The following is a 24,655-nucleotide window of genomic DNA, read 5'->3' as shown; positions in this document are numbered from 1 at the left end:
TCTTCTCTTCTTCTTCAGGATTACGAAACACACCGAGGTTCCTGGAACTTGGTGGTGGCAACGTATTACCGTGGCCGTTGTGTTCTTGTCATTACACGGTGCTAAGAGGACCTGTTTTGGTGTAAGTCAAACAGATTTCACAAAACTATATTTGTGTGTGTGGGTGTGTCGTGTCGTGTGTGTGCGTGCGTGCGTGCGTGCGTGCGTGCGTGCGTGCGTGCGTCGTGTCGTGTGTGTGTGTGTGTGTGTGTGTGTGTGTGTGTGTGTGTGTGTGTGTGTGTGTGTGTGTGTGTGTGTGTGTGTGTGTGTGTGTGTGTGTGTGTGTGTGTGTGTGTGTGTGTGTGTGTGTGTGTGTGTGTGTGTGTGTGTGTGTGTGTGTGTGTACCATCCTACCTGACAGGTGCCCCTCGGCTCTGTGCAGGTTTCAGCAGGACAGTCACTGTGCTGTCTGTCTGGTTCAGAGATGTCTCCTGGTCATAGGCTGGCATGGAGGGAGCTGGAAGGACAACACACACATCAGTCTCTCTAGATCGAAGGACAACACACACATCAGTCTCCTCTAGATCGAAGGACAACACACACATCAGTCTCCTCTAGATCGAAGGACAACACACACATCAGTCTCCTCTAGATCGAAGGACAACACACACATCAGTCTCCTCTAGATCGAAGGACAACACACACATCAGTCTCCTCTAGATTGAAAGACAACACACACATCAGTCTCCTATAGATCGAAGGACAACACACACATCAGTCTCCTCTTGATAGAAGGAAAACACACACATCAGTCTCCTCTAGATCGAAGGACAACACACACATCAGTCTCCTATAGATCGAAGGACAACACACACATCAGTCTCCTCTTGATAGAAGGAAAACACACACATCATTCTCCTCTAGATCGAAGGACAACACACACATCAGTCTCCTCTTGATAGAAGGAAAACACACACATCATTCTCCTCTAGATCGAAGGACAACACACACATCAGTCTCCTCTAGATCGAAGGACAACACACACATCAGTCTCCTCTAGATCGAAGGACAACACACACATCAGTCTCCTCTAGATCGAAGGACAACACACACATCAGTCTCCTATAGATCGAAGGACAACACACACATCAGTCTCCTCTTGATAGAAGGAAAACACACACATCAGTCTCCTCTAGATCGAAGGACAACACACACATCAGTCTCCTCTAGATCGAAGGACAACACACACATCAGTCTCCTCTAGATCGAAGGACAACACACACATCATTCTCCTCTAGATCGAAGGACAACACACACATCATTCACCTCTAGATCGAAGGACAACACACACATCAGTCTCCTCTAGATCGAAGGACAACACACACATCATTCTCCTCTAGATCGAAGGACAACACACACATCAGTCTCCTCTAGATCGAAGGACAACACACACATCAGTCTCCTCTAGATCGAAGGACAACACACACATCAGTCTCCTCTAGATCGAAGGACAACACACACATCAGTCTCCTCTAGATCGAAGGACAACACACACATCAGTCTCCTCTAGATCGAAGGACAACACACACATCAGTCTCCTCTAGATCGAAGGACAACACACACATCAGTCTCCTCTAGATTGAAAGACAACACACACATCAGTCTCCTCTAGATTGAAAGACAACACACACATCAGTCTCCTCTAGATCCAAGGACAACACACACATCAGTCTCCTCTAGATCGAAGGACAACACACACATCAGTCTCCTCTAGATCGAAGGACAACACACACATCAGTCTCCTCTAGATCGAAGGACAACACACACATCAGTCTCCTCTAGATCGAAGGACAACACACACATCAGTCTCCTCTAGATCGAAGGACAACACACACATCAGTCTCCTCTAGATTGAAAGACAACACACACATCAGTCTCCTCTAGATCGAAAGACAACACACACATCAGTCTCCTCTAGATCGAAGGACAACACACACATCAGTCTCCTCTAGATCGAAGGACAACACACACATCAGTCTCCTCTAGATCGAAGGACAACACACGCATCAGTCTCCTCTAGATCGAAGGACAACACACGCATCAGTCTCCTCTAGATCGAAGGACAACACACGCATCAGTCTCCTCTAGATCGAAGGACAACACACACATCAGTCTCCTCTAGATCGAAGGACAACACACACATCATTCTCCTCTAGATCGAAGGACAACACACACATCATTCTCCTCTAGATCGAAGGACAACACACACATCAGTCTCCTCTAGATCGAAGGACAACACACACATCATTCTCCTCTAGATCGAAGGACAACACACACATCATTCTCCTCTAGATCGAAGGACAACACACACATCATTCTCCTCTAGATCGAAGGACAACACACACATCAGTCTCCTCTAGATCGAAGGACAACACACACATCAGTCTCCTCTAGATAGAAGGAAAACACACACGTCAAGACTCCTTTACAAACATTAGAAACATTCTCCTATGTCCCCAACATTAGAAATATTCCCCTATGTCCCCAACATTAGTAACATTCTCCTATGTCCCAACATTAGAAACATTCTCCTATGTCCCCAACATTAGAAACATTCTCCTATGTCCCCAACATTAGAAACATTCTCCTATGTCCCCAACATTAGAAACATTCTCCTATGTCCCCAACATTAGAAACATTCTCCTATGTCCCCAACATTAGAAACATTCTCCTATGTCCCCAACATTAGAAACATTCTCCTATGTCCCAAGATTAGAAACATTCTCCTATGTCCCCAACATTAGAAACATTCTCCTATGTCCCCAACATTAGAAACATTCTCCTATGTCCCCAACATTAGAAACATTCTCCTATGTCCCAACATTAGAAACATTCTCCCACCGAGGGAGAACATGACCACCGAGGGATTGGTGTGGGACATTTGCAAAAGCTATACGCACTATGGTGCAACATGTGATAATAATATAATGCCAGAAGGCAAGGTGAAGGTACTAACATATTGCCTATACCTAATCAATCCTTTAAGAGCAACACTAGAACCAAGATGATAGGGGTATAGTGTTAATGTCTAGGCTAGAGGATAGGGGTCTAGTGTTAATGTCTAGGCTAGAGGATAGGGGTCTAGTGTTAATGTCTAGGCTAGAGGATAGGGGTCTAGTGTTAATGTCTAGGCTAGAGGATAGAGGGTCTAGTTTTAGTGTCTAGGCTAGAGGATAGGGGTCTAGTGTTAGTGTCTAGGCTAGAGGATAGAGGTCTAGTTTTAGTGTCTAGGCTAGAGGATAGAGGTCTAGTGTTAGTGTCTAGGCTAGAGGAGTGTTAGTGTCTAGTGTTAGTGTCTAGGCTAGAGGATAGGGGTCTAGTGTTAATGTCTAGGCTAGAGGATAGAGGGTCTAGTGTTAGTGTCTAGGCTAGAGGATAGGGGTCTAGTGTTAGTGTCTAGGCTAGAGGATAGGGGTCTAGTTTTAGTGTCTATGCTAGAGGATAGAGGTCTAGTTTTAGTGTCTAGGCTAGAGGATAGAGGTCTAGTTTTAGTGTCTAGGCTAGAGGATAGGGGTCTAGTGTTAGTGTCTAGGCTAGAGGATAGGGGTCTAGTGTTAGTGTCTAGGCTAGAGGATAGAAGTCTAGTTTTAGTGCCTAGGCTAGAGGATAAGGGGTGTAGTGTTAGGAGGTAGGAGTTAGGGGCAAGGGCTAGGGACTGACCTGATATCTTGGTGGTGAACTGTGTGATGACTGGGGGGCCATAGCCCTTGGATCTGTACTAGTGACTAGGAGGTAGGAGTTAGGGACTAGGGCTAGGAACTGACCTGATATCTTGGTGGTGAACTGTGTGATGACTGGGGGGCCATAGCCCTTGGCGGTGGAGGCTCTGAGAGTGAAGGAGTAGGTAGATCCTGGGTAGAGACCCAGGAAGATGTGGCTGCTTTCGTTGACGTGGTTCAGGACTTTCCCACTCTGGTTGGATAGATCCAGCTCAGGATCAAAGGAGCTCACTGCCTTGAAGGAGATCTGAAAACAGACAGACAGACAGACAGACAGACAGACAGACAGACAGACAGACAGACAGACAGACAGACAGACAGACAGACAGACAGACAGACAGACAGACAGACAGACAGACAGACAGACAGACAGACAGACAGACAGACAGACAGACAGACAGACAGAGACAGACAGACAGACAGACAGACAGACAGACAGACAGACAGACAGACAGACAGACAGACAGACAGACAGACAGACAGACAGACAGAGACACAGACAGACAGACAGACAGACAGACAGACAGACAGACAGACAGACAGACAGACAGACAGACAGACAGGGAGACATGATTATAACATGTAATTAAGCCTAGCAGGGCATAATGTGTTCTTCTCACGATAGTAACCTGCTAGTACAGGAAAATGTGATCAACACCAGCGATCCTGCCAAGTGATTCATGTCTCCTGCACAGTGCAGATGGGTGGCCAGTGTTAGGGCAATTGTGGATGCAGGTTTTTGCTCCAACCAAAACCGTTTAACCATGTTCTTGGGCTGTACTTGCCAGAAATCACAGACATAAAGTTATAGATCCTGCTGAAGTGTCGTGATTGTTTATCTAGTATCATCACTGTTAACTCTCTGTAGTCTAGTTGTTTATCTAGTATCATCACTGTTAACTCTCTGTAGTCTAGTTGTTTATCTAGTATCATCACTGTTTATCTAGTTGTTTATCTATATCATCACTGTTAACTCTCTGTAGTCTAGTTGTTTATCTAGTATCATCACTGTTAACTCTCTGTAGTCTAGTTGTTTATCTAGTATCATCACTGTTAACTCTCTGTAGTCTAGTTGTTTATCTAGTATCATCACTGTTAACTCTCTGTAGTCTAGTTGTTTATCTAGTATCATCACTGTTAACTCTCTGTAGTCTAGTTGTTTATCTAGTATCATCACTGTTAACTCTCTGTAGTCTAGTTGTTTATCTAGTATCATCACTGTTAACTCTCTGTAGTCTAGTTGTTTATCTAGTATCATCACTGTTAACTCTCTGTAGTCTAGTTGTTTATCTAGTATCATCACCCAACATGTTAACTCTCTGTAGTCTAGTTGTTTATCTAGTATCATCACTGTTAACTCTCTGTAGTCTAGTTGTTTATCTAGTATCATCACTGTTAACTCTCTGTAGTCTAGTTGTTTATCTAGTATCATCACTGTTAACTCTCTGTAGTCTAGTTGTTTATCTAGTATCATCACTGTTAACTCTCTGTAGTCTAGTTGTTTATCTAGTATCATCACTGTTAACTCTCTGTAGTCTAGTTGTTTATCTAGTATCATCACTGTTAACTCTCTGTAGTCTAGTTGTTTATCTAGTATCATCACTGTTAACTCTCTGTAGTCTAGTTGTTTATCTAGTATCATCACTGTTAACTCTCTGTAGTCTAGTTGTTTATCTAGTATCATCACTGTTAACTCTCTGTAGTCTAGTTGTTTATCTAGTATCATCACTGTTAACTCTCTGTAGTCTAGTTGTTTATCTAGTATCATCACTGTTAACTCTCTGTAGTCTAGTTGTTTATCTAGTATCATCACTGTTAACTCTCTGTAGTCTAGTTGTTTATCTAGTATCATCACTGTTAACACTGTTAACTCTCTGTAGTCTAGTTGTTTATCTAGTATCATCACTGTTAACTCTCTGTAGTCTAGTTGTTTATCTAGTATCATCACTGATAACTCTCTGTAGTCTAGTTGTTTATCTAGTATCATCACCCAACATGTTAACTCTCTGTAGTCTAGTTGTTTATCTAGTATCATCACTGTTAACTCTCTGTAGTCTAGTTGTTTATCTAGTATCATCACTGTTAACTCTCTGTAGTCTAGTTGTTTATCTAGTATCATCACCTCAACATGTTAACTCTCTGTAGTCTAGTTGTTTATCTAGTATCATCACTGTTAACTCTCTGTAGTCTAGTTGTTTATCTAGTATCATCACTGTTAACTCTCTGTAGTCTAGTTGTTTATCTAGTATCATCACTGTTAACTCTCTGTAGTCTAGTTGTTTATCTAGTATCATCACCCAACATGTTAACTCTATGTAGTCTAGTTGTTTATCTAGTATCATCACTGTTAACTCTCTGTAGTCTAGTTGTTTATCTAGTATCATCACTGTTAACTCTCTGTAGTCTAGTTGTTTATCTAGTATCATCACTGTTAACTCTCTGTAGTCTAGTTGTTTATCTAGTATCATCACTGTTAACTCTCTGTAGTCTAGTTGTTTATCTAGTATCATCACTGTTAACTCTCTGTAGTCTAGTTGTTTATCTAGTATCATCACCCAACATGTTAACTCTCTGTAGTCTAGTTGTTTATCTAGTATCATCACTGTTAACTCTCTGTAGTCTAGTTGTTTATCTAGTATCATCACTGTTAACTCTATGTAGTCTAGTTGTTTATCTAGTATCATCACTGTTAACTCTCTGTAGTCTAGTTGTTTATCTAGTATCATCACTGTTAACTCTCTGTAGTCTAGTTGTTTATCTAGTATCATCACTGTTAACTCTCTGTAGTCTAGTTGTTTATCTAGTATCATCACTGTTAACTCTCTGTAGTATGGTTGTTTATCTAGTATCATCACTGTTAACTCTCTGTAGTCTAGTTGTTTATCTAGTATCATCACTGTTAACTCTCTGTAGTCTAGTTGTTTATCTAGTATCATCACTGTTAACTCTCTGTAGTCTAGTTGTTTATCTAGTATCATCACCCAACATGTTAACTCTCTGTAGTCTAGTTGTTTATCTAGTATCATCACTGTTAACTCTCTGTAGTCTAGTTGTTTATCTAGTATCATCACTGTTAACTCTCTGTAGTCTAGTTGTTTATCTAGTATCATCACCCAACATGTTAACTCTCTGTAGTCTAGTTGTTTATCTAGTATCATCACTGTTAACTCTCTGTAGTCTAGTTGTTTATCTAGTATCATCACTGTTAACTCTCTGTAGTCTAGTTGTTTATCTAGTATCATCACCCAACATGTTAACTCTCTGTAGTCTAGTTGTTTACATCTAGTATCATCACTGTTAACTCTCTGTAGTCTAGTTGTTTATCTAGTATCATCACTGTTAACTCTCTGTAGTCTAGTTGTTTATCTAGTATCATCACCCAAGTTGTTTATCATATCATCACTGTTAACTCTCTGTAGTCTAGTTGTTTATCTAGTATCATCACTGTTAACTCTCTGTAGTCTAGTTGTTTATCTAGTATCATCACTGTTAACTCTCTGTAGTCTAGTTGTTTATCTAGTATCATCACTGTTAACTCTCTGTAGTCTAGTTGTTTATCTAGTATCATCACTGTTAACTGTCTGTAGTCTAGTTGTTTATCTAGTATCATCACTGTTAACTCTCTGTAGTCTAGTTGTTTATCTAGTATCATCACTGATAACTCTCTGTAGTCTAGTTGTTTATCTAGTATCATCACCCAACATGTTAACTCTCTGTAGTCTAGTTGTTTATCTAGTATCATCACTGTTAACTCTCTGTAGTCTAGTTGTTTATCTAGTATCATCACTGTTAACTCTCTGTAGTCTAGTTGTTTATCTAGTATCATCACCCAACATGTTAACTCTCTGTAGTCTAGTTGTTTATCTAGTATCATCACTGTTAACTCTCTGTAGTCTAGTTGTTTATCTAGTATCATCACTGTTAACTCTCTGTAGTCTAGTTGTTTATCTAGTATCATCACTGTTAACTCTCTGTAGTCTAGTTGTTTATCTAGTATCATCAACCCTAACATGTTAACTCTATGTAGTCTAGTTGTTTATCTAGTATCATCACTGTTAACTCTCTGTAGTCTAGTTGTTTATCTAGTATCATCACTGTTAACTCTCTGTAGTCTAGTTGTTTATCTAGTATCATCACTGTTAACTCTCTGTAGTCTAGTTGTTTATCTAGTATCATCACTGTTAACTCTCTGTAGTCTAGTTGTTTATCTAGTATCATCACTGTTAACTCTCTGTAGTCTAGTTGTTTATCTAGTATCATCACCCAACATGTTAACTCTCTGTAGTCTAGTTGTTTATCTAGTATCATCACTGTTAACTCTCTGTAGTCTAGTTGTTTATCTAGTATCATCACTGTTAACTCTATGTAGTCTAGTTGTTTATCTAGTATCATCACTGTTAACTCTCTGTAGTCTAGTTGTTTATCTAGTATCATCACTGTTAACTCTCTGTAGTCTAGTTGTTTATCTAGTATCATCACTGTTAACTCTCTGTAGTCTAGTTGTTTATCTAGTATCATCACTGTTAACTCTCTGTAGTATGGTTGTTTATCTAGTATCATCACTGTTAACTCTCTGTAGTCTAGTTGTTTATCTAGTATCATCACTGTTAACTCTCTGTAGTCTAGTTGTTTATCTAGTATCATCACTGTTAACTCTCTGTAGTCTAGTTGTTTATCTAGTATCATCACCCAACATGTTAACTCTCTGTAGTCTAGTTGTTTATCTAGTATCATCACTGTTAACTCTCTGTAGTCTAGTTGTTTATCTAGTATCATCACTGTTAACTCTCTGTAGTCTAGTTGTTTATCTAGTATCATCACCCAACATGTTAACTCTCTGTAGTCTAGTTGTTTATCTAGTATCATCACTGTTAACTCTCTGTAGTCTAGTTGTTTATCTAGTATCATCACTGTTAACTCTCTGTAGTCTAGTTGTTTATCTAGTATCATCACCCAACATGTTAACTCTCTGTAGTCTAGTTGTTTATCTAGTATCATCACTGTTAACTCTCTGTAGTCTAGTTGTTTATCTAGTATCATCACTGTTAACTCTCTGTAGTCTAGTTGTTTATCTAGTATCATCACCCAACATGTTAACTCTCTGTAGTCTAGTTGTTTATCTAGTATCATCACTGTTAACTCTCTGTAGTCTAGTTGTTTATCTAGTATCATCACTGTTAACTCTCTGTAGTCTAGTTGTTTATCTAGTATCATCACTGTTAACTCTCTGTAGTCTAGTTGTTTATCTAGTATCATCACTGTTAACTGTCTGTAGTCTAGTTGTTTATCTAGTATCATCACTGTTAACTCTCTGTAGTCTAGTTGTTTATCTAGTATCATCACCCTCTGTAGTCTAGTTGTTTATCTAGTATCATCACTGTTAACTCTCTGTAGTCTAGTTGTTTATCTAGTATCATCACTGTTAACTCTCTGTAGTCTAGTTGTTTATCTAGTATCATCACCCAACATGTTAACTCTCTGTAGTCTAGTTGTTTATCTAGTATCATCACTGTTAACTCTCTGTAGTCTAGTTGTTTATCTAGTATCATCACCCAACATGTTAACTCTCTGTAGTCTAGTTGTTTATCTAGTATCATCACTGTTAACTCTCTGTAGTCTAGTTGTTTATCTAGTATCATCACTGTTAACTCTCTGTAGTCTAGTTGTTTATCTAGTATCATCACTGTTAACTCTCTGTAGTCTAGTTGTTTATCTAGTATCATCACCCAACATGTTAACTCTATGTAGTCTAGTTGTTTATCTAGTATCATCACTGTTAACTCTCTGTAGTCTAGTTGTTTATCTAGTATCATCACTGTTAACTCTCTGTAGTCTAGTTGTTTATCTAGTATCATCACTGTTAACTCTCTGTAGTCTAGTTGTTTATCTAGTATCATCACTGTTAACTCTCTGTAGTCTAGTTGTTTATCTAGTATCATCACTGTTAACTCTCTGTAGTCTAGTTGTTTATCTAGTATCATCACTGTTAACTCTCTGTAGTCTAGTTGTTTATCTAGTATCATCACTGTTAACTCTCTGTAGTCTAGTTGTTTATCTAGTATCATCACTGTTAACTCTCTGTAGTCTAGTTGTTTATCTAGTATCATCACTGTTAACTCTCTGTAGTCTAGTTGTTTATCTAGTATCATCACTGTTAACTCTCTGTAGTCTAGTTGTTTATCTAGTATCATCACCCAACATGTTAACTCTCTGTAGTCTAGTTGTTTATCTAGTATCATCACTGTTAACTCTCTGTAGTCTAGTTGTTTATCTAGTATCATCACTGTTAACTCTCTGTAGTCTAGTTGTTTATCTAGTATCATCACCTCTGTAGTCTAGTTGTTTATCAGTACATGTTAACTCTCTGTGTTAACTCTCTGTAGTCTAGTTGTTTTTATCTAGTATCATCACTGTTAACTCTCTGTAGTCTAGTTGTTTATCTAGTATCATCACTGTTAACTCTCTGTAGTCTAGTTGTTTATCTAGTATCATCACTGTTAACTCTCTGTAGTCTAGTTGTTTATCTAGTATCATCACCCAACATGTTAACTCTCTGTAGTCTAGTTGTTTATCTAGTATCATCACTGTTAACTCTCTGTAGTCTAGTTGTTTATCTAGTATCATCACTGTTAACTCTCTGTAGTCTAGTTGTTTATCTAGTATCATCACTGTTAACTCTCTGTAGTCTAGTTGTTTATCTAGTATCATCACTGTTAACTCTCTGTAGTCTAGTTGTTTATCTAGTATCATCACTGTTAACTCTCTGTAGTCTAGTTGTTTATCTAGTATCATCACCCAACATGTTAACTCTCTGTAGTCTAGTTGTTTATCTAGTATCATCACTGTTAACTCTCTGTAGTCTAGTTGTTTATCTAGTATCATCACTGTTAACTCTCTGTAGTCTAGTTGTTTATCTAGTATCATCACTGTTAACTCTCTGTAGTCTAGTTGTTTATCTAGTATCATCACTGTTAACTCTCTGTAGTCTAGTTGTTTATCTAGTATCATCACTGTTAACTCTCTGTAGTCTAGTTGTTTATCTAGTATCATCACTGTTAACTCTCTGTAGTCTAGTTGTTTATCTAGTATCATCACTGTTAACTCTCTGTAGTCTAGTTGTTTATCTAGTATCATCACTGTTAACTCTCTGTAGTCTAGTTGTTTATCTAGTATCATCACTGTTAACTCTCTGTAGTCTAGTTGTTTATCTAGTATCATCACCCAACATGTTAACTCTCTGTAGTCTAGTTGTTTATCTAGTATCATCACTGTTAACTCTCTGTAGTCTAGTTGTTTATCTAGTATCATCACTGTTAACTCTCTGTAGTCTAGTTGTTTATCTAGTATCATCACCTCTCTGTAGTCTACATCACTGTTAACTCTCTGTAGTCTAGTTGTTTATCTAGTATCATCACTGTTAACTCTCTGTAGTCTAGTTGTTTATCTAGTATCATCACTGTTAACTCTCTGTAGTCTAGTTGTTTATCTAGTATCATCACCCAACATGTTAACTCTCTGTAGTCTAGTTGTTTATCTAGTATCATCACTGTTAACTCTCTGTAGTCTAGTTGTTTATCTAGTATCATCACTGTTAACTCTCTGTAGTCTAGTTGTTTATCTAGTATCATCACCCAACATGTTAACTCTCTGTAGTCTAGTTGTTTATCTAGTATCATCACTGTTAACTCTCTGTAGTCTAGTTGTTTATCTAGTATCATCACTGTTAACTCTCTGTAGTCTAGTTGTTTATCTAGTATCATCACTGTTAACTCTCTGTAGTCTAGTTGTTTATCTAGTATCATCACTGTTAACTCTCTGTAGTCTAGTTGTTTATCTAGTATCATCACTCAACTCTCTGTAGTCTAGTTGTTTATCTACATCACCCAACATGTTAACTCTCTGTAGTCTAGTTGTTTATCTAGTATCATCACTGTTAACTCTCTGTAGTCTAGTTGTTTATCTAGTATCATCACTGTTAACTCTCTGTAGTCTAGTTGTTTATCTAGTATCATCACTGTTAACTCTCTGTAGTCTAGTTGTTTATCTAGTATCATCACTGTTAACTCTCTGTAGTCTAGTTGTTTATCTAGTATCATCACTGTTAACTCTCTGTAGTCTAGTTGTTTATCTAGTATCATCACTGTTAACTCTCTGTAGTCTAGTTGTTTATCTAGTATCATCACTGTTAACTCTCTGTAGTCTAGTTGTTTATCTAGTATCATCACTGTTAACTCTCTGTAGTCTAGTTGTTTATCTAGTATCATCACTGTTAACTCTCTGTAGTCTAGTTGTTTATCTAGTATCATCACTGTTAACTCTCTGTAGTCTAGTTGTTTATCTAGTATCATCACCCAACATGTTAACTCTCTGTAGTCTAGTTGTTTATCTAGTATCATCACTGTTAACTCTCTGTAGTCTAGTTGTTTATCTAGTATCATCACTGTTAACTCTCTGTAGTCTAGTTGTTTATCTAGTATCATCACCCTGTAACATGTTAACTCTCTGTAGTCTAGTTGTTTATCTAGTATCATCACTGTTAACTCTCTGTAGTCTAGTTGTTTATCTAGTATCATCACTGTTAACTCTCTGTAGTCTAGTTGTTTATCTAGTATCATCACTGTTAACTCTCTGTAGTCTAGTTGTTTATCTAGTATCATCACCCAACATGTTAACTCTATGTAGTCTAGTTGTTTATCTAGTATCATCACTGTTAACTCTCTGTAGTCTAGTTGTTTATCTAGTATCATCACTGTTAACTCTCTGTAGTCTAGTTGTTTATCTAGTATCATCACTGTTAACTCTCTGTAGTCTAGTTGTTTATCTAGTATCATCACTGTTAACTCTCTGTAGTCTAGTTGTTTATCTAGTATCATCACTGTTAACTCTCTGTAGTCTAGTTGTTTATCTAGTATCATCACCCACTCTCTGTAGTCATGTTAACTCTCTGTAGTCTAGTTGTTTATCTAGTATCATCACTGTTAACTCTCTGTAGTCTAGTTGTTTATCTAGTATCATCACTGTTAACTCTATGTAGTCTAGTTGTTTATCTAGTATCATCACTGTTAACTCTCTGTAGTCTAGTTGTTTATCTAGTATCATCACTGTTAACTCTCTCTGTAGTCTAGTTGTTTATCTAGTATCATCACTGTTAACTCTCTGTAGTCTAGTTGTTTATCTAGTATCATCACTGTTAACTCTCTGTAGTATAGTTGTTTATCTAGTATCATCACTGTTAACTCTCTGTAGTCTAGTTGTTTATCTAGTATCATCACTGTTAACTCTCTGTAGTCTAGTTGTTTATCTAGTATCATCACTGTTAACTCTCTGTAGTCTAGTTGTTTATCTAGTATCATCACCCAACATGTTAACTCTCTGTAGTCTAGTTGTTTATCTAGTATCATCACTGTTAACTCTCTGTAGTCTAGTTGTTTATCTAGTATCATCACTGTTAACTCTCTGTAGTCTAGTTGTTTATCTAGTATCATCACTGTTAACTCTCTGTAGTCTAGTTGTTTATCTAGTATCATCACTGTTAACTCTCTGTAGTCTAGTTGTTTATCTAGTATCATCACTGTTAACTCTCTGTAGTCTAGTTGTTTATCTAGTATCATCTGTAGTCTAGTTGTTTATCAATCATCACTGTTAACTCTCTGTAGTCTAGTTGTTTATCTAGTATCATCACTGTTAACTCTCTGTAGTCTAGTTGTTTATCTAGTATCATCACTGTTAACTCTCTGTAGTCTAGTTGTTTATCTAGTATCATCACCCAACATGTTAACTCTCTGTAGTCTAGTTGTTTATCTAGTATCATCACTGTTAACTCTCTGTAGTCTAGTTGTTTATCTAGTATCATCACTGTTAACTCTCTGTAGTCTAGTTGTTTATCTAGTATCATCACTGTTAACTCTCTGTAGTCTAGTTGTTTATCTAGTATCATCACTGTTAACTCTCTGTAGTCTAGTTGTTTATCTAGTATCATCACCCAACATGTTAACTCTCTGTAGTCTAGTTGTTTATCTAGTATCATCACTGTTAACTCTCTGTAGTCTAGTTGTTTATCTAGTATCATCACTGTTAACTCTCTGTAGTCTAGTTGTTTATCTAGTATCATCACTGTTAACTCTCTGTAGTCTAGTTGTTTATCTAGTATCATCACCCAAGTCAGTTGTTAACTCTCTCTGTAGTCTAGTTGTTTATCTAGTATCATCACTGTTAACTCTCTGTAGTCTAGTTGTTTATCTAGTATCATCACTGTTAACTCTCTGTAGTCTAGTTGTTTATCTAGTATCATCACTGTTAACTCTCTGTAGTCTAGTTGTTTATCTAGTATCATCACCCAACATGTTAACTCTCTGTAGTCTAGTTGTTTATCTAGTATCATCACTGTTAACTCTCTGTAGTCTAGTTGTTTATCTAGTATCATCACTGTTAACTCTCTGTAGTCTAGTTGTTTTTATCTAGTATCATCACTGTTAACTCTCTGTAGTCTAGTTGTTTATCTAGTATCATCACTGTTAACTCTCTGTAGTCTAGTTGTTTATCTAGTATCATCACTGTTAACTCTCTGTAGTCTAGTTGTTTATCTAGTATCATCACCCAACATGTTAACTCTCTGTAGTCTAGTTGTTTATCTAGTATCATCACTGTTAACTCTCTGTAGTCTAGTTGTTTATCTAGTATCATCACTGTTAACTCTCTGTAGTCTAGTTGTTTATCTAGTATCATCACTGTTAACTCTCTGTAGTCTAGTTGTTTATCTAGTATCATCACCCAACATGTTAACTCTATGTAGTCTAGTTGTTTATCTAGTATCATCACTGTTAACTCTCTGTAGTCTAGTTGTTTATCTAGTATCATCACTGTTAACTCTCTGTAGTCTAGTTGTTTATCTAGTATCATCACTGTTAACTCTCTGTAACTCTCTGTCTAGTTGTTTATCTAGTATCATCACTGTTAACTCTCTGTAGTCTAGTTGTTTATCTAGTATCATCACTGTTAACTCTCTGTAGTCTAGTTGTTTATCTAGTATCATCACCTCAACATGTTAACTCTCTGTAGTCTAGTTGTTTATCTAGTATCATCACTGTTAACTCTCTGTAGTCTAGTTGTTTATCTAGTATCATCACTGTTAACTCTCTGTAGTCTAGTTGTTTATCTAGTATCATCACCTCTCTGTAGTCTAGTTGTTTATCTCTCACTGTTAACTCTCTGTAGTCTAGTTGTTTATCTAGTATCATCACTGTTAACTCTCTGTAGTCTAGTTGTTTATCTAGTATCATCACCCAACATGTTAACTCTCTGTAGTCTAGTTGTTTATCTAGTATCATCACTGTTAACTCTCTGTAGTCTAGTTGTTTATCTAGTATCATCACTGTTAACTCTCTGTAGTCTAGTTGTTTATCTAGTATCATCACTGTTAACTCTCTGTAGTCTAGTTGTTTATCTAGTATCATCACTGTTAACTCTCTGTAGTCTAGTTGTTTATCTAGTATCATCACTGTTAACTCTCTGTAGTCTAGTTGTTTATCTAGTATCATCACCCAACATGTTAACTCTCTGTAGTCTAGTTGTTTGTCTAGTATCATCACTGTTAACTCTCTGTAGTCTAGTTGTTTATCTAGTATCATCACCCAACATGTTAACTCTCTGTAGTCTAGTTGTTTATCTAGTATCATCACTGTTAACTCTCTGTAGTCTAGTTGTTTATCTAGTATCATCACCCAACATATCATCACTGTTAACTCTCTGTAGTCTAGTTGTTTATCTAGTATCATCACTGTTAACTCTCTGTAGTCTAGTTGTTTATCTAGTATCATCACTGTTAACTCTCTGTAGTCTAGTTGTTTATCTAGTATCATCACTGTTAACTCTCTGTAGTCTAGTTGTTTATCTAGTATCATCACTGTTAACTCTCTGTAGTCTAGTTGTTTATCTAGTATCATCACTGTTAACTCTCTGTAGTCTAGTTGTTTATCTAGTATCATCACTGTTAACTCTCTGTAGTCTAGTTGTTTATCTAGTATCATCACCCAACATGTTAACTCTATGTTGTTTATCTAGTCTCACTGTTAACTCTCTGTTTATCTAGTATCATCACTGTTAACTCTCTGTAGTCTAGTTGTTTATCTAGTATCATCACTGTTAACTCTCTGTAGTCTAGTTGTTTATCTAGTATCATCACTGTTAACTCTCTGTAGTCTAGTTGTTTATCTAGTATCATCACTGTTAACTCTCTGTAGTCTAGTTGTTTATCTAGTATCATCACTGTTAACTCTCTGTAGTCTAGTTGTTTATCTAGTATCATCACTGTTAACTCTCTGTAGTCTAGTTGTTTATCTAGTATCATCACTGTTAACTCTCTGTAGTCTAGTTGTTTATCTAGTATCATCACTGTTAACTCTCTGTAGTCTAGTTGTTTATCTAGTATCATCACTGTTAACTCTCTGTAGTCTAGTTGTTTATCTAGTATCATCACTGTTAACTCTCTGTAGTCTAGTTGTTTATCTAGTATCATCACCCAACATGTTAACTCTGTTAACTGTAGTCTAGTTGTTTATCTAGTATCATCACTGTTAACTCTCTGTAGTCTAGTTGTTTATCTAGTATCATCACTGTTAACTCTCTGTAGTCTAGTTGTTTATCTAGTATCATCACTGTTAACTCTCTGTAGTCTAGTTGTTTATCTAGTATCATCACTGTTAACTCTCTGTAGTCTAGTTGTTTATCTAGTATCATCACCCAACATGTTAACTCTCTGTAGTCTAGTTGTTTATCTAGTATCATCACTGTTAACTCTCTGTAGTCTAGTTGTTTATCTAGTATCATCACTGTTAACTCTCTGTAACATGTTAACTCTCTGTAGTCTAGTTGTTTATCTAGTATCATCACTGTTAACTCTCTGTAGTCTAGTTGTTTATCTAGTATCATCACTGTTAACTCTCTGTAGTCTAGTTGTTTATCTAGTATCATCACTGTTAACTGTCTGTAGTCTAGTTGTTTATCTAGTATCATCACTGTTAACTCTCTGTAGTCTAGTTGTTTATCTAGTATCATCACCTCTCTGTAGTCTAGTTGTTTATCTAGTATCATCACTGTTAACTCTCTGTAGTCTAGTTGTTTATCTAGTATCATCACTGTTAACTCTCTGTAGTCTAGTTGTTTATCTAGTATCATCACCCAACATGTTAACTCTCTGTAGTCTAGTTGTTTATCTAGTATCATCACTGTTAACTCTCTGTAGTCTAGTTGTTTATCTAGTATCATCACTGTTAACTCTCTGTAGTCTAGTTGTTTATCTAGTATCATCACTGTTAACTCTCTGTAGTCTAGTTGTTTATCTAGTATCATCACTGTTAACTCTCTGTAGTCTAGTTGTTTATCTAGTATCATCACTGTTAACTCTCTGTAGTCTAGTTGTTTATCTAGTATCATCACTGTTAACTCTCTGTAGTCTAGTTGTTTATCTAGTATCATCACTGTTAACTCTCTGTAGTCTAGTTGTTTATCTAGTATCATCACCCAACATGTTAACTCTCTGTAGTCTAGTTGTTTATCTAGTATCATCACTGTTAACTCTCTGTAGTCTAGTTGTTTATCTAGTATCATCACTGTTAACTCTCTGTAGTCTAGTTGTTTATCTAGTATCATCACTGTTAACTCTCTGTAGTCTAGTTGTTTATCTAGTATCATCACTGTTAACTCTCTGTAGTCTAGTTGTTTATCTAGTATCATCACTGTTAACTCTCTGTAGTCTAGTTGTTTATCTAGTATCATCACTGTTAACTCTCTGTAGTCTAGTTGTTTATCTAGTATCATCACTGTTAACTCTCTGTAGTCTAGTTGTTTATCTAGTATCATCACTGTTAACTCTCTGTAGTCTAGTTGTTTATCTAGTATCATCACTGTTAACTCTCTGTAGTCTAGTTGTTTATCTAGTATCATCACTGTTAACTCTCTGTAGTCTAGTTGTTTATCTAGTATCATCACCCAACATGTTAACTCTCTGTAGTCTAGTTGTTTATCTAGTATCATCACTGTTAACTCTCTGTAGTCTAGTTGTTTATCTAGTATCATCACTGTTAACTCTCTGTAGTCTAGTTGTTTATCTAGTATCATCACTGTTAACTCTCTGTAGTCTAGTTGTTTATCTAGTATCATCACTGTTAACTCTCTGTAGTCTAGTTGTTTATCTAGTATCATCACTGTTAACTCTCTGTGGTCTAGTTGTTTATCTAGTATCATCACTGTTAACTCTCTGTAGTCTAGTTGTTTATCTAGTATCATCACTGTTAACTCTCTGTAGTCTAGTTGTTTATCTAGTATCATCACTGTTAACTCTCTGTAGTCTAGTTGTTTATCTAGTATCATCACTGTTAACTCTCTGTAGTCTAGTTGTTTATCTAGTATCATCACTGTTAACTCTCTGTAGTCTAGTTGTTTATCTAGTATCATCACTGTTAACTCTCTGTAGTCTAGTTGTTTATCTAGTATCATCACCCAACATGTTAACTCTCTGTAGTCTAGTTGTTTATCTAGTATCATCACTGTTAACTCTCTGTAGTCTAGTTGTTTATCTAGTATCATCACTGTTAACTCTCTGTAGTCTAGTTGTTTATCTAGTATCATCACTGTTAACTCTCTGTAGTCTAGTTGTTTATCTAGTATCATCACTGTTAACTCTCTGTAGTCTAGTTGTTTATCTAGTATCATCACTGTTAACTCTCTGTAGTCTAGTTGTTTATCTAGTATCATCACTGTTAACTCTCTGTAGTCTAGTTGTTTATCTAGTATCATCACTGTTAACTCTCTGTAGTCTAGTTGTTTATCTAGTATCATCACTGTTAACTCTCTGTAGTCTAGTTGTTTATCTAGTATCATCACTGTTAACTCTCTGTAGTCTAGTTGTTTATCTAGTATCATCACCCAACATGTTAACTCTCTGTAGTCTAGTTGTTTATCTAGTATCATCACTGTTAACTCTCTGTAGTCTAGTTGTTTATCTAGTATCATCACTGTTAACTCTCTGTAGTCTAGTTGTTTATCTAGTATCATCACTGTTAACTCTCTGTAGTCTAGTTGTTTATCTAGTATCATCACTGTTAACTCTCTGTAGTCTAGTTGTTTATCTAGTATCATCACTGTTAACTCTCTGTAGTCTAGTTGTTTAGTCTCACCCAACATGTTAGTTGTTTATCTAGTATCATCACTGTTAACTCTCTGTAGTCTAGCTGTTTATCTAGTATCATCACTGTTAACTCTCTGTAGTCTAGTTGTTTATCTAGTATCATCACTGTTAACTCTCTGTAGTCTAGTTGTTTATCTAGTATCATCACTGTTAACTCTCTGTAGTCTAGTTGTTTATCTAGTATCATCACTGTTAACTCTCTGTAGTCTAGTTGTTTATCTAGTATCATCACTGTTAACTCTCTGTAGTCTAGTTGTTTATCTAGTATCATCACTGTTAACTCTCTGTAGTCTAGTTGTTTATCTAGTATCATCACTGTTAACTCTCTGTAGTCTAGTTGTTTATCTAGTATCATCACTGTTAACTCTCTGTAGTCTAGTTGTTTATCTAGTATCATCACCCAACATGTTAACTCTCTGTAGTCTAGTTGTTTATCTAGTATCATCACTGTTAACTCTCTGTAGTCTAGTTGTTTATCTAGTATCATCACCCAACATGTTAACTCTCTGTAGTCTAGTTGTTTATCTAGTATCATCACTGTTAACTCTCTGTAGTCTAGTTGTTTATCTAGTATCATCACTGTTAACTCTCTGTAGTCTAGTTGTTTATCTAGTATCATCACTGTTAACTCTCTGTAGTCTAGTTGTTTATCTAGTATCATCACTGTTAACTCTCTGTAGTCTAGTTGTTTATCTAGTATCATCACTGTTAACTCTCTGTGGTCTAGTTGTTTATCTAGTATCATCACTGTTAACTCTCTGTAGTCTAGTTGTTTATCTAGTATCATCACTGTTAACTCTCTGTAGTCTAGTTGTTTATCTAGTATCATCACTGTTAACTCTCTGTAGTCTAGTTGTTTATCTAGTATCATCACCCAACATGTTAACTCTCTGTAGTCTAGTTGTTTATCTAGTATCATCACTGTTAACTCTCTGTAGTCTAGTTGTTTATCTAGTATCATCACTGTTAACTCTCTGTAGTCTAGTTGTTTATCTAGTATCATCACTGTTAACTCTCTGTAGTCTAGTTGTTTATCTAGTATCATCACTGTTAACTCTCTGTAGTCTAGTTGTTTATCTAGTATCATCACTGTTAACTCTCTGTAGTCTAGTTGTTTATCTAGTATCATCACTGTTAACTCTCTGTAGTCTAGTTGTTTATCTAGTATCATCACTGTTAACTCTCTGTAGTCTAGTTGTTTATCTAGTATCATCACTGTTAACTCTCTGTAGTCTAGTTGTTTATCTAGTATCATCACTGTTAACTCTCTGTAGTCTAGTTGTTTATCTAGTATCATCACTGTTAACTCTCTGTAGTCTAGTTGTTTATCTAGTATCATCACTGTTAACTCTCTGTAGTCTAGTTGTTTATCTAGTATCATCACTGTTAACTCTCTGTAGTCTAGTTGTTTATCTAGTATCATCACTGTTAACTCTCTGTAGTCTAGTTGTTTATCTAGTATCATCACTGTTAACTCTCTGTAGTCTAGTTGTTTATCTAGTATCATCACTGTTAACTCTCTGTAGTCTAGTTGTTTATCTAGTATCATCACCCAACATGTTAACTCTCTGTAGTCTAGTTGTTTATCTAGTATCATCACTGCTAACTCTCTGTAGTCTAGTTGTTTATCTAGTATCATCACCCAACATGTTAACTCTCTGTAGTCTAGTTGTTTATCTAGTATCATCACTGTTAACTCTCTGTAGTCTAGTTGTTTATCTAGTATCATCACTGTTAACTCTCTGTAGTCTAGTTGTTTATCTAGTATCATCACTGTTAACTCTCTGTAGTCTAGTTGTTTATCTAGTATCATCACTGTTAACTCTCTGTAGTCTAGTTGTTTATCTAGTATCATCACTGTTAACTCTCTGTGGTCTAGTTGTTTATCTAGTATCATCACTGTTAACTCTCTGTAGTCTAGTTGTTTATCTAGTATCATCACTGTTAACTCTCTGTAGTCTAGTTGTTTATCTAGTATCATCACTGTTAACTGTCTGTAGTCTAGTTGTTTATCTAGTATCATCACTGTTAACTCTATGTAGTCTAGTTGTTTATCTAGTATCATCACCCAACATGTTAACTCTCTGTAGTCTAGTTGTTTATCTAGTATCATCACTGTTAACTGTCTGTAGTCTAGTTGTTTATCTAGTATCATCACCCAACATGTTAACTCTCTGTAGTCTAGTTGTTTATCTAGTATCATCACTGTTAACTCTCTGTAGTCTAGTTGTTTATCTAGTATCATCACTGTTAACTCTCTGTAGTCTAGTTGTTTATCTAGTATCATCACTGTTAACTCTCTGTAGTCTAGTTGTTTATCTAGTATCATCACTGTTAACTCTCTGTGGTCTAGTTGTTTATCTAGTATCATCACTGTTAACTCTCTGTAGTCTAGTTGTTTATCTAGTATCATCACTGTTAACTCTCTGTAGTCTAGTTGTTTATCTAGTATCATCACTGTTAACTCTCTGTAGTCTAGTTGTTTATCTAGTATCATCACTGTTAACTCTCTGTAGTCTAGTTGTTTATCTAGTATCATCACTGTTAACTCTCTGTAGTCTAGTTGTTTATCTAGTATCATCACTGTTAACTCTCTGTAGTCTAGTTGTTTATCTAGTATCATCACCCAACATGTTAACTCTCTGTAGTCTAGTTGTTTATCTAGTATCATCACTGTTAACTCTCTGTAGTCTAGTTGTTTATCTAGTATCATCACTGTTAACTCTCTGTAGTCTAGTTGTTTATCTAGTATCATCACTGTTAACTCTCTGTAGTCTAGTTGTTTATCTAGTATCATCACTGTTAACTCTCTGTAGTCTAGTTGTTTATCTAGTATCATCACTGTTAACTCTCTGTAGTCTAGTTGTTTATCTAGTATCATCACTGTTAACTCTCTGTAGTCTAGTTGTTTATCTAGTATCATCACTGTTAACTCTCTGTAGTCTAGTTGTTTATCTAGTATCATCACTGTTAACTCTCTGTAGTCTAGTTGTTTATCTAGTATCATCACTGTTAACTCTCTGTAGTCTAGTTGTTTATCTAGTATCATCACCCAACATGTTAACTCTCTGTAGTCTAGTTGTTTATCTAGTATCATCACTGTTAACTCTCTGTAGTCTAGTTGTTTATCTAGTATCATCACTGTTAACTCTCTGTAACTCTCTGTCTAGTTGTTTATCTAGTATCATCACTGTTAACTCTCTGTAGTCTAGTTGTTTATCTAGTATCATCACTGTTAACTCTCTGTAGTCTAGTTGTTTATCTAGTATCATCACTGTTAACTCTCTGTAGTCTAGTTGTTTATCTAGTATCATCACCCAACATGTTAACTCTCTGTAGTCTAGTTGTTTATCTAGTATCATCACTGCTAACTCTCTGTAGTCTAGTTGTTTATCTAGTATCATCACCTCAACATGTTAACTCTCTGTAGTCTAGTTGTTTATCTAGTATCATCACTGTTAACTCTCTGTAGTCTAGTTGTTTATCTAGTATCATCACTGTTAACTCTCTGTAGTCTAGTTGTTTATCTAGTATCATCACTGTTAACTCTCTGTAGTCTAGTTGTTTATCTAGTATCATCACTGTTAACTCTCTGTAGTCTAGTTGTTTATCTAGTATCATCACTGTTAACTCTCTGTAGTCTAGTTGTTTATCTAGTATCATCACTGTTAACTCTCTGTAGTCTAGTTGTTTATCTAAATCATCACTATATTCTTATCTATTATTAGTTATCACTGTTAACTCTCTGTAGTCTAGTTGTTTATCTAGTATCATCACTGTTAACTCTCTGTAGTCTAGTTGTTTATCTAGTATCATCACTGTTAACTCTCTGTAGTCTAGTTGTTTATCTAGTATCATCACTGTTAACTCTCTGTAGTCTAGTTGTTTATCTAGTATCATCACCCAACATGTTAACTCTCTGTAACTCTAGTTGTTTATCTAGTATCATCACTGTTAACTCTCTGTAGTCTAGTTGTTTATCTAGTATCATCACCCAACATGTTAACTCTCTGTAACTCTCTGTCTAGTTGTTTATCTAGTATCATCACTGTTAACTCTCTGTAGTCTAGTTGTTTATCTAGTATCATCACTGTTAACTCTCTGTAGTCTAGTTGTTTATCTAGTATCATCACTGTTAACTCTCTGTAGTCTAGTTGTTTATCTAGTATCATCACTGTTAACTCTCTGTAGTCTAGTTGTTTATCTAGTATCATCACTGTTAACTCTCTGTAGTCTAGTTGTTTATCTAGTATCATCACTGTTAACTCTCTGTAGTCTAGTTGTTTATCTAGTATCATCACTGTTAACTCTCTGTAGTCTAGTTGTTTATCTAGTATCATCACTGTTAACTCTCTGTAGTCTAGTTGTTTATCTAGTATCATCACTGTTAACTCTCTGTAGTCTAGTTGTTTATCTAGTATCATCACTGTTAACTCTCTGTAGTCTAGTTGTTTATCTAGTATCATCACTGTTAACTCTCTGTAGTCTAGTTGTTTATCTAGTATCATCACTGTTAACTCTCTGTAGTCTAGTTGTTTATCTAGTATCATCACTGTTAACTCTCTGTAGTCTAGTTGTTTATCTAGTATCATCACTGTTAACTCTCTGTAGTCTAGTTGTTTATCTAGTATCATCACTGTTAACTCTCTGTAGTCTAGTTGTTTATCTAGTATCATCACTGTTAACTCTCTGTAGTCTAGTTGTTTATCTAGTATCATCACTGTTAACTCTCTGTAGTCTAGTTGTTTATCTAGTATCATCACTGTTAACTCTCTGTAGTCTAGTTGTTTATCTAGTATCATCACTGTTAACTCTCTGTAGTCTAGTTGTTTATCTAGTATCATCACTGTTAACTCTCTGTAGTCTAGTTGTTTATCTAGTATCATCACTGTTAACTCTCTGTAGTCTAGTTGTTTATCTAGTATCATCACCCAACATGTTAACTCTCTGTAGTCTAGTTGTTTATCTAGTATCATCACTGTTAACTCTCTGTAGTCTAGTTGTTTATCTAGTATCATCACTGTTAACTCTCTGTAGTCTAGTTGTTTATCTAGTATCATCACTGTTAACTCTCTGTAGTCTAGTTGTTTATCTAGTATCATCACTGTTAACTCTCTGTAGTCTAGTTGTTTATCTAGTATCATCACTGTTAACTCTCTGTAGTCTAGTTGTTTATCTAGTATCATCACTGTTAACTCTCTGTAGTCTAGTTGTTTATCTAGTATCATCACTGTTAACTCTCTGTAGTCTAGTTGTTTATCTAGTATCATCACTGTTAACTCTCTGTAGTCTAGTTGTTTATCTAGTATCATCACTGTTAACTCTCTGTAGTCTAGTTGTTTATCTAGTATCATCACTGTTAACTCTCTGTAGTCTAGTTGTTTATCTAGTATCATCACTGTTAACTCTCTGTAGTCTAGTTGTTTATCTAGTATCATCACTGTTAACTCTCTGTAGTCTAGTTGTTTATCTAGTATCATCACTGTTAACTCTCTGTAGTCTAGTTGTTTATCTAGTATCATTTGTTTACTGTTAACTCTCTGTAGTCTAGTTGTTTATCTAGTATCATCACTGTTAACTCTCTGTAGTCTAGTTGTTTATCTAGTATCATCACTGTTAACTCTCTGTAGTCTAGTTGTTTATCTAGTATCATCACCCAACATGTTAACTCTCTGTAGTCTAGTTGTTTATCTAGTATCATCACTGTTAACTC

At 36.0% G+C, this 24,655-nt stretch overlaps 1 protein-coding gene across 1 annotated transcript in view; it reads right to left on the bottom strand.

The window, feature by feature from the left end:
• Positions 1–389: 389 nt before the first annotated feature.
• LOC124009457 (receptor-type tyrosine-protein phosphatase mu-like) overlaps positions 390–24,655 on the bottom strand; it is a 234,387-nt gene continuing 210,121 nt past the window's right edge. Inside the window, exons 10-11 of the mRNA XM_046321268.1 lie at positions 3,804–4,005; positions 390–496 (exon numbers count right to left, since the gene is read on the bottom strand). Of these exons, the coding sequence (XP_046177224.1) occupies positions 390–496; positions 3,804–4,005 (309 nt within the window). The remainder of the gene's footprint in view (positions 497–3,803; positions 4,006–24,655) is intronic.

Source organism: Oncorhynchus gorbuscha, linkage group LG22 (assembly GCF_021184085.1).
Source record: "Oncorhynchus gorbuscha isolate QuinsamMale2020 ecotype Even-year linkage group LG22, OgorEven_v1.0, whole genome shotgun sequence".
In the NCBI taxonomy this organism is placed as follows: domain Eukaryota; kingdom Metazoa; phylum Chordata; class Actinopteri; order Salmoniformes; family Salmonidae; genus Oncorhynchus; species Oncorhynchus gorbuscha.
Note: the sequence above shows the minus strand (reverse complement) of the source record. Positions and strands in the feature narration are given on the sequence as shown.